At 38.4% G+C, this 10,871-nt stretch overlaps 1 protein-coding gene across 2 annotated transcripts in view; it reads right to left on the bottom strand.

The window, feature by feature from the left end:
* Positions 1-2,165: 2,165 nt before the first annotated feature.
* PLGRKT (plasminogen receptor with a C-terminal lysine) overlaps positions 2,166-10,871 on the bottom strand; it is a 45,243-nt gene continuing 36,537 nt past the window's right edge. For both annotated transcript variants that reach the window (XM_047101274.1, XM_047101283.1), the window contains exons 4-6: positions 6,945-7,075; positions 6,258-6,367; positions 2,166-2,557 (exon numbers count right to left, since the gene is read on the bottom strand). In XM_047101274.1, the coding sequence (XP_046957230.1) occupies positions 2,436-2,557; positions 6,258-6,367; positions 6,945-7,075 (363 nt within the window). In that variant the 3' untranslated portion in view covers positions 2,166-2,435. The remainder of the gene's footprint in view (positions 2,558-6,257; positions 6,368-6,944; positions 7,076-10,871) is intronic.

Raw genomic sequence — 10,871 nt, 5'->3', positions numbered from 1 at the left:
TCAATTATAAATATTATTATATTTCATAATATAAATATTATTATGTTTAATAATAAATAAGGGGAAAAGCATTGGATAATCAGTAATACAAAAGACAATTGGAATATATTTTAATACAGTTGAAGTGCAAAGCCTTTATTTAATAGCTCTGCTTTGATTTTTGCCCCACCATAGGCACAAACAAAAATGTGAGTGTGTGTGTGTTTAGCAGAGGTTCTATTGAGTAATAATTACTAACGAACTCAGGGTTAATGCCAGGGTGAGAGGCCAATACAAATGAATGTCCTGGTGGTCCAGAGGGACCCCAGCCTGATGTGTTGCACACTGACACACATCTTGTGTAAGGTCTTTAGCCAGTCAGTCTTTGCAGGACACTTAAGCCCATTCTCGGTGGGCCCTGTCAGGAATGTTTGGACAGAATGATTGAATTTAAGGTAAAAGAAATGCTATTCCAGATTCTGGCATGGTCTATGAACCAGTGCTAGATGTTAAGCATCCTTTAGACCACCAGTGTGCCTCCTAATCACTACTTTCCCGTGTCCTCCAGGAAATCCATGCTAATGATTCAATGAAGAGAACTTACTTTCTTCTCCCTCCACAAACTCAAACTAGTTTCCCAGTTTTGCTATTCTTCTGTGTCACTTTCCTGAACCTATGCTCAAAGCCACAGCCTTAGTTCAGGCCCTGGCCAGTACTTGGGTGGACTATTGCCGTTCTTCATTGCATGGGCTCTGGGATCTTCCCCCTATAGTGACTAATTCCAGTAAAACCCAGTGCAGATCTTTCATGCCCATTACTCTCAGGATGCAGATTCCTTAAACCCAAAGCCATTCCAGAGATAATCTGTGCCTCCAAGTGCATTTCTTAACACGTCCCTCACAGGAGGAACCCCCCAGTTTAGGCAAATCGAACCAGCAGCAAATCCCTGGACGTGACATCCTGTCTTGCCTTTAATCAAGCCTCTTCTTCTGCCCAGCATGTCATTGTTCTGCACCTCCTTACCTTCATGGAGAACTTCAGTGCATCCTTTAAGACCTCACCCAACGTTCTCTACAACTATGATTCTGTCAGGACCATATGTTGATATGTGGTCAGTTGCTTGAGTATAATGACTATTGTTTATAACAATGGCTTGTGTTCCCCCTTCAGATTTCATCTCCTCCTATTCTGCTTGGCCTTTCTATTCTTTGGCCATGCCAGGTCTCAGAGTTTTTCCTCTGGCTCTTCCCTTTGCTGAGATCCTTTCCCTGTCCCCCTACCTGCTCTTCACAGGACTGGTTAATTCACCATTCAAGTATCAGCCGAAATGTTACCTCTGTAGAGAGGCAGTTCCTACTGTCCCAGATCCATAGTCCCCCCTCCCCACATGCTCCCAATCACTCTGTTAATCATCCTGTTTTATTTCTACTGGAGCATTCATCACCATCAGAAATGGTCTTGTTTATCTCCATGTTTGTTTGTTCCTTTCCTCAGTTCTTCCACCCCTTACTAGAACACATTCCTTTGCCTGAGATGCACCAACCTTGTCTGTTCATTCACTCATGTAACCCTAGGGCCTACAATAGTGCTTGATACAGAGTAGGTATCAGGAAATATCTTTGTAATTATTCTAATATATGTAGGGTTTGCAACTGTAGGAATGGGGCTAAATAGGGTTATCTTATGAGTATAGGTTTCCTGGTGAGTGGAAGTAAAAAGGTAGGATCCTAATCAACCTCCCCTCATTGCCACCTCTTTAGCAGCTCTGTCCTGAATCATCATTTGACTGTGTTTACCTTTTGTCTTTCACAGCTGTCTTCGCTTGGCAAGAATGTGTTAAAGGTCTAACCTTTTCAAGGCCTTTTAGAGCATATTCACTGGAGCCAAACCATTTAGATTCAAGTCTCTATATGGCTCTAGGCAAGTAATTTAAGCTCTCTGTGTCTTAGTTTCCACAGCCGTAAAATGATGCCTGCTTTATGGGATTGTTGGGATGATTACAATAATATATGCAAAAAAATAAGTGGCCATAATAAGTACAATATTCATGTTAGTCATTAACATTAGTTGTTTTCTATCATGTAGAGACAGGACAATCGACAAATCCAAATAAAAGAAGTATTGGTGGGAGAGAAATGTGATAGGGAACATGTGTGACAGAGAAATGAGAGCAGCAGGACATTTGCTTCCAGAAATTCAAAACAACATAATTTATTAATTATACATTTAGATATTTGTAATACACATATATAGGAAATAAGTTATTTAGAGTACCTCCATAATTTTGTGTTGAATGTTATAAATTTTATTTTAAAATCATTTAACAAAACCCATTTTGCATTTTAATATTTTAAAATAAAATCCATTATATCAAAATCTCAAGCATCTAAAAATTGTAAAAACCATGGTTCAAGTCAACAATGATGTGTTTTGAGATTCGGTGGGTAAACATAATTTCATTTGTCTATGAAGAATTTACTCTGTTCCCTTCTGGCTTTTTCAAGGCTTTCGAAAGTGATCATTCCTTTTGGCAGCTGCAACTTACTCTTTTCTGTTTCCAGTATGTTCTCAGCTTCACCTTAAATAAAGTACAGAAATATGCAAGGTGACAAAATGGCCATTAGTGTTTTGTGAGAAGGCCAAATTGCTATATCGCAATGACAAGCTGTAACAGTGTTGGAGGCATGCCCCTAAATCTCACATTCACATGTTTCACCCATTGTCCTTAGGGGAAGGAAACTCCCAAAGGAAGGCCATTCTTTCCTTTGGGAGGAAAGGAATTCTGAAGACTCAGAGATAAATGATATGCCATAGATTTTATTTGATAGAAGACAGCATTTTAAAATGTAAAAGAAAAAGAATACCACGTGTAATACTTAGTCCCTTGAAGGAAAGTCAGGATGGTAAGCCTTAGTTGTGTTTGGAGGGGTTTGGGATGGAGAAGCCAAAAAGTCTTTGCTATATTGCCCTTAATATATAAGCGACACACATAAGAGAAAATAAAGCTTATTAAAATTCTACCTTTTCAGAAAAGCTAATCTTTTACCTGAAACCACTTATACCCAAAATAATATTAAATGTTCTTTAGTCTGTATACAGACATACACACAAGAATATACATTAAAAATTTTTTTTAATGTTTTATTTTTTATATTTGAGAGAGAGAGGGAGAGAAAGCGAGACAGAGCGTGAGCAGGGGAGGGGCAGAGAGAGAGGGAGACACAGAATCTGAAGCAGGCTCCAGGCTCTGAGCTGTCAGCACAGAGCCCTAGGTGGGGCTCAAACTCACAAGCAGTGAGATCAGGACCTGAGCCGAAGTTGGACGCCTAACCAACTGAGCCACCCAGGCTTCCCAAGAATATACATTTTTATAAACAATTCCTCTTTCAAATAACAGCTAGTACTGTCTTGGGCCCAGTTGAAGACTAATTAGCAAGATTAAAAAAATTATAATCTACATTGTTGACATTCTATAAACTTTCCTTGGGAAAGAAGGCAAATGTTTCCTTTAAGTACCTCTATTTTAGCACACAGTTAATTTGTACCCCAGGCCCAAGAGGGTGGGCTTACAATTTTCAAATTATAATGTTTCAACCATCTGCAAACATCTTTTTTTTTTTGCCTCTGTCTTAAGTAGTAAGTAAAAATCATTATAAATTATATGTAATTAGATAAGCCTTTGATGACATACTAGATGTTTCCATGTGATAGGGCCTCACATACTGCAAATTCTCACCATGTGTTTGCAGAAAGGCTGATGATAAATTCAGTCAAACAAGGGTTGTATATATTGGGTCATCACTAGTTAACAGGGCTAAATGTTATAACCTAAACTTTTGAAGATGGCACATTTCCTGGTAGATTAGAGGAGCCCAACATGGGGCTCTAACTCACAACCGTAAGATCAAGACCTGAGCTGAGAAGAGCTGACCGAGCTGCCCATGTGCCCCTATATATATTTTTTTAAACAGGAAATTCCCACAGTGTGTCTTGAAATTTTAAAATTATATGTTCTGTGGATTCTGATGGACCTGTAATAAAATTACTTCCCAAACATACAATCACAATGTTCTTAGAAAATAAACTTGTTCTCTGTTAGTAATATGTTCAAGTGAATGCTGTGTAACAGGCTTGACATTTAATAGTACATATTAATTTTTATGAGGCGCTGAGAATTCTAATGTCCATATAAACAATGAAACAATTGAACTCAAGACTAGTGAGTTTTTTCCCCCCATTCTTTTTTATGGTGGTAAAATACATATAATATTTACTGTCTTAACCATGTTGAGTCGTACAGTTCAGTGGTATTAAAAACATTCATAATGCTGTGCAGGCATCCCTACCATCTATCTCCAGAGCTCCTCATCTTGCAAAATCAGACTAATGAATTCTTAAGCAGATGAGTAGCATGAAACTGAGTAGGTTATTGAAATGAGCTTTAACATTGGTAAATCAGTTGTGTAGTTAGTCTCCTGCATAAAATGAGATTGCACTCCAGAATTTAATTTGTAGGTCAGTGTTTAATTCATTTTCCCATAGTAATAATGCAATCAAGAAATTTCTAGGCCATCAACAAAAAACTATTTAGCCCACAATATAGCTGAACTATGATATGATACCAATAATGCTTGACCCCAGGGAACATTTTTGCAGAGTTTTTGTGTGGAAAATGTATTTCCATCTTCAAATGGGAATTTTTAAGAACATGTAACCCTTGTATCTCTCTAGGCTTGGGAAAGAGAAGTTCTACTCCCTGATTCCAATACCTTCCTATACTTCTTCCCTTCCTGTACCAAATCAGTCCCCACAGAGCTTGAGAGACAGTGATGTGCCCACAGAGCCCATGAGAGGAATATGCTCTGGGTCAAAGGCTCAAGAAGAAGGGACAGTGGCAGTGCTATTTTCTAGGGCAATAAAATCCAGAGTTCTGTGAGAACAGCATGGTGCTGGTGATTATTTAACAATCAGCTCTCCCGGAAAAAAAAAAGCATGTAAGTTTATTATGAACATAAGTTTATTATAAATTTTACTTATATAAAATAAATGTAGCACACAATTTATAAAAAAAATAAAATGTTCTGTATACTTTATCATAAATTTCCCATAGCAAATTGATTCTCAGAATGTTTTTATTGTTTTTTTCCTGAAATATTATATTCATAGCTAATCTATAGTTGTAATTGATGAGAGAGTATAATTCCAACATGAATGTTTGTTGGTATTTTCATTTATACTAATGAGTAGGACAAAAGTGGAAACAGTAACATATGTTGGAATGTTATTTGTTTGAGAATGATATAGACAACTTAGCTGAATCGGATAATAGTTTTTATTTTATTTTACTTTATTTATTTTTCAGATAACAGTTTTTAAATGTTGGGAGAATATTTCCTCAACTGTTTGTGCTAGTCACAGTGTAATAGCCATTGACACAACAAACATTTAAGCACAATCTACAGTATTAACATTTTCTTCTTCACTTCCTTCAGTCTAGACCATGTTGGCAAGCTTTCTTAAAAGGGCCAGACAGTAAATATTTTAGGCTTGTGGGACCTTATGTCTCTATTGCAGCCACTCAGCTCTGTTGTGGTAATGGGAATATATCCACAGACAATTCAGAAATCAATGGGCATGTCTGTGTTTTAATAAAACTTTATTTTCAAAAACATGTGGCCAGCCTGCAGGCCATAGTTTGCCAACCCCTGGCTTAGACAATCAACAAAATAGTAAGTCAAGCCTTGATTTGGTGTTTGCAGATTTCCATGTGTAAATATTCCCACCATGACCAACTTCAGGCTACCAATGGGATGCCACTGAAGTCAGGGTTGTATCTGTATCTTATTGTGTCTGTATATTGTATCTGCATTTCTGCCATGCAGATACAGTAGATACACATAAAATAGATACACATAACTTAGGAGTACTGATAATAGTAAAATAATGAAAAACTGATAAGTTGAGTATATATTACCATTGTTTTTAATAGAATTTAATATTATTTTTATAATTTATTTAATTATAAGTTTATATAATTAAATTTTTAATAATGACTGTATTTAACAACCAGCTTACAAATTCCTGAAAATTTGATAGTTCACGTGAGCTGGTATGAGTTGACTCTAGCACACTGCTGTGAGAGGGAGCAGATATGTTGGTCATTGGAAGCTCAGAGAGAGGGGTCTTGTCAAAATGCCCATAAATGAAGGGACCATAAGGAGAGGATCCTTGAACCAAAAGATGAATCAGAAATAGACTCTGCTTTATCAAAAACTGACCTTTCATTCTTTGGAGAAGGGTTCCATATCCTAAGTCATACTGGTAGGTGAGGACAAAGCCTAATGGAATGATAGGGAAGAGGAAGGCTGGCTTCTTCCTTCTTATTGCTCTGGTTCAAGAACAAAAAAGAATAAATATCAAGAATGGCCTGTAAATACTTATCTCCATACTCAATGAAAAAAAGTTACCTGCTTTTGGACGAATGTCTTCCATTTTAGAAGGTACTTAGTTCATTTGAGTATTTTACAGAAATAGAATTTTCTTACCCACAATCTCTCCCCAGAGTCTGCAATTCTCAAGAGCAGAGTCTATGACTTGCTCGTCTTTATTTGACGTTGAGGCTCAGATTAATCATTTAAAAAATGGTTAAGTATTGCTATATCCCCCTTATGGATTGTGGAGATAAATTAGCAGAGGACTTCTTCTATGTCGGTATCAAGTCAGTCCTGTAACTTATAAAATGGAGAAAAGGATAGAAGAAATCTGAGACACTAGAGGTAGAATTAACTATTTCTACCCTGGTTCTACAGTTATCTCCAAGGACTAAGCTATAAGGGATTACTGTTTTTACATATACATTGTATGCAACAAAGTCCTGTCTTGGTCAACTTTATGATAATATGTAATGTCAAAAGAAAAAATAAGTAAATTACTTACGACAAGTTTAAAGTAAATAGCAAACATACCCAGCTGTTAAAGAGATGGCTGCAATGCCAAAAAAAGTTCCAAAATATTTGAGGAATTCTCGAGACCAAGCAATCTGCAAAGCCATCTGCCTTTCTCTCATTTCATTCTGCATCATTAGCTGTCTTTCCAGCTGAGGAAGAAACAAATAGCAAAGTCTGGTTACTCATCTTTTGATTTGGAGCACAGAGTTAATAATCTGCTCTTCCAAGGGATTTTCATTCTTCATTTGTTTTTATTCGTCTTTTTTTTTTTTTTTAATCTCAATAGACTTTGACTAAAGTTCCTCTGGACAGCTATCCACAGCTGTCACCTTGGCAGTGAAATCTTCCTGGAATATATATACAGACTGGATATGATATTCTTCTTCTGTGTCCTCAGGTCTTGAATGCATGTGATCTGGAACTTTTATTCAACCCTAAAATAGATGTTCAGCCTATTCTGTCACTTGTGAGGAAAGATCTATGTGCTTTTAAATGCAAGTACGTCTTATTGGCCATTATTAGAAATTGCATTGAAATCATTTTGCTTTCCAAATTTATCTGGCTGCAAATTGACATTCACTTGATGTAGCAGGTCCGTATCGTTTTATGATATGATTGTAGAGGGGTATTACTCTGAGACATCAATAGAGATTTTTCTTTGCCATAATCTTCTTTTTGCCTCAAGTGCTTTGTCACTTTAGTCAGTGTCTTTCGCTTCATTGGAGCAGAAAGCAGATACAGCCCAGAGCACAGAAGGAGACTGGATTTCTGAAGGGATATTTAGAAAACAAGAGAAGCAACTGTCTGACAGCCCATTATTTTGAGAAATTCAGATTCTTTTTTTTTAAATGTTTTTATTATTTATTTTTGAGAGCAAGAGACAGAGCGGGAGTGGGAGAGGGGCAGAGAGAGAGGGAGACCCAGGATCCAAAGCAGCTCCTGAGCTGTCAGCACAGAGCCGGACACGGGGCTCAAACCCACGAACCGTGAGATCATGACCTGAGCTGAAGTCGGATGCTTAACCGACTGAGCCATCCAGGCGCCCCAAGAAAGTCAGATTCTTGGGAGAGAAAAGTTGTTTTTTAAATTCTAAAATCTTGGGGCGCCTGGGTGGCGCAGTCGGTTGAGCGTCCGACTTCAGCCAGGTCACGATCTCGCGGTCCGGGAGTTCGAGCCCCGCGTCAGGCTCTGGGCTGACGGCTCAGAGCCTGGAGCCTGTTTCCGATTCTGTGTCTCCCTCTCTCTCTGCCCCTCCCCCGTTCATGCTCTGTCTCTCTCTGTCCCAAAAATAAATAAACGTTGAAAAAAAAAATTAAAAAAAAAAAATAAATAAATAAATAAAATAAATTCTAAAATCTTGGCACTGTGTATCATTAGCAGAACATAGAGGACAGCAAGCATAGAATTCATGATGTAAACCATAGGGTGGGAAGGAATGAGAACGTGACTCAGTTTTCCCTTCTTGCTGCCTTTCTACTGTAAGAAGGAACCAGAAGAAGAAAGGGAGATTTTAGATTTAAAGATGGGGCTTGGCTCCTTGGCCCCTCTTAGGGGTTGAAACTCTGGAGGGTTGTGATGGATTTAGGGTTTGGGGATCCCCAGAGTGCACCTGTGGGCCTATCTTCCGTTGGGAATTCTGGCAAGGGGCAACTGAAGTGGAGCAGAAATGGTTGCAAGGCAGATCTAGGCTTAGAGCAGACCTGAGAGAGGCCACTGAGTCTTCCTCAGCCGCCAGGGGGTATGGAGAATGTTTGCAGGGTTCCTGTGTCAACCTGAAGAGGGTCATAGAAGGTAGCTGACAATTGAAGGCAGGTCTGGGCTTACCAGATAGTCCACAAAACCTCGAGCCTGGGGACTCCTTAACAGACACTCAGGCAGGGGCCATAAACCACGTGCTGGGTAGGGAAAGTGGCTGGATATCAGGGGATTAGCAGCATCCTGGAGTCCAAAGATGATGGTCAAGCCAACCTGAAACATGGCTGAATACCCTTCGAGGAAATAACCTGGAGCTGCCCAGGTTGATCAGACAGGAAATAACAGCAGAAAAGCCTCCTCCAGCCAGAGTGTTTTGTGTACATGATTAGTTAGCATGTGAAATGCATCCTTGCCATATTACTTACTTAAAAACTTACATGACAGTTCATAGCATCTCCCCCCCAAAATGATGTAGATGCATCAATTAATCATTTGTGTTGTTATCAAAATGCAGCTGAATCCAGTCATGAAACAGATGAACACAAGATCAGTGGTTCTGAAACGTACCTGCACATTGTGAGCCTCTCAGGAACTTTTCAAAATCCCAATGCCCAGGCCCACACCCCGGACCAGTGAAACTAGGAGCTGGAGTGAGGACCAGTCATTAATATTTTTTAAAGGTTGCCAGGTAATTCCAGTGTGCAGCTAGGATTGAGAACCACTGCCTGAAAAAATTCACAGCCTAGGTTTTCCCAACCAAAGATCAAGCTGAAATATCAGTCTGAAAACTGATCCTCTGGGAATTCTCAAAAGATTGGGAACAGAGGGCTTTGTAAGTGTGGTGGAACTAATCTGTATGGCACTATTGTGGTGGAAAGGTGACACTGCATTTGCCAAAGACCTTTAAACTTCACGCACAAAGAGTGAATCGCCTTGTATACGGTAATGAAGCATCCTGGATGGGATCGTGGGACAGAAAAGGAAATTAGGGAAAAACTAATGAAATTTGAATATGGAATTTATTTAATAGTGATATACCAATGTTAATTTCTTAGTTGTGACAGTTAAAATAATGTTAGATATTAACTGTAGAGTATACTAAGTATGGGGTATTCAAGAACCCTGTCCTCTTTTTTTTTTAAGTTTATATATATATTTTTTCAACGTTTATTTATTTTTGGGACAGAGAGAGACAGAGCATGAACGGGGGAGGGGCAGAGAGAGAGGGAGACACAGAATCGGAAACAGGCTCCAGGCTCTGAGCCATCAGCCCAGAGCCTGATAAGTTTATATATTTTGAGAGAGATGGACAGTATGAGTGGGGGAAGGGCAGAGAGAAAGAGAGAGAGAGAGAGAAAGAGAGAGAGAGAGAGAGAGAGAGAATCTTAAGCAGGCTCTGCACTGTCAGAGCGGAGCTGGATGCAGGGCTTAAACTCACAAAACCGTGTGACCATGACCTGAGCTGAAACCAAGAGTCAGACGCTTAACTGACTGAGCCACCCAGGCGCCCCTGTCCTCTTTTTCTATAAAACTAAAGCTGTTCTAAAATTTAAGTTTATTTTAAAAATGGTTATAAACAAATCTTATTTTATGTGTCTCTTCTAATAAGAATAGAGGCATTCATCTCTGTATATCATAAATTGTGATAATCAGTAAGACTGTGTATCTACAATAAACTCTGAGCCTAGCATTAAAAAAAAATCTATGCATACCCTCTCTGTGGGCAAAAAAATTCCTGATGAAAGACATCACTGAGCTATAATTTTAATTATCAATTAAAAGTTTATTAATTATCTCATGCTTCATAAATTATGCTTAAAATCATAGGCCTAGATCTAAATACATTTCAAACTTCAAATTAATTAATGAATTTTATTAACAAACTTTTTCAGCAGCCATAAGGGATAATTCTATTAATTTACCAATAATAGGCATCATGTAAATAAATGTACATTCATTTTCACCCTTCTTCCCCAAATATTGACACATAAGAAATACGAGAAAAAGAGAACATGTACATTAAGTTTCCTTAGCAGTTTTTTTAATTAAAATAAATTTTTTTTATTGTTTATTTTTGAGAGATAGAGACAGAGCATGAGTAGGGAAGGGGCAGAGAGAGAGGCTTCAGGGCTTGAACCCATGAACCGTGAGATAATGATCTGAGCTGAAGTTGGATGCTTAACTGACTGAGCCACCCAGGCACCCCTCCTTAGCAGTTTTTAACCCAAATCATAAATGTAAAATTCTTCA

This window comes from Lynx rufus, unplaced genomic scaffold, assembly GCF_022079265.1.
Source record: "Lynx rufus isolate CCGP_SWC_20201006 ecotype Redwood Valley unplaced genomic scaffold, mLynRuf1.p SCAF_10, whole genome shotgun sequence".
NCBI lineage: Eukaryota > Metazoa > Chordata > Mammalia > Carnivora > Felidae > Lynx > Lynx rufus.
Note: the sequence above shows the minus strand (reverse complement) of the source record. Positions and strands in the feature narration are given on the sequence as shown.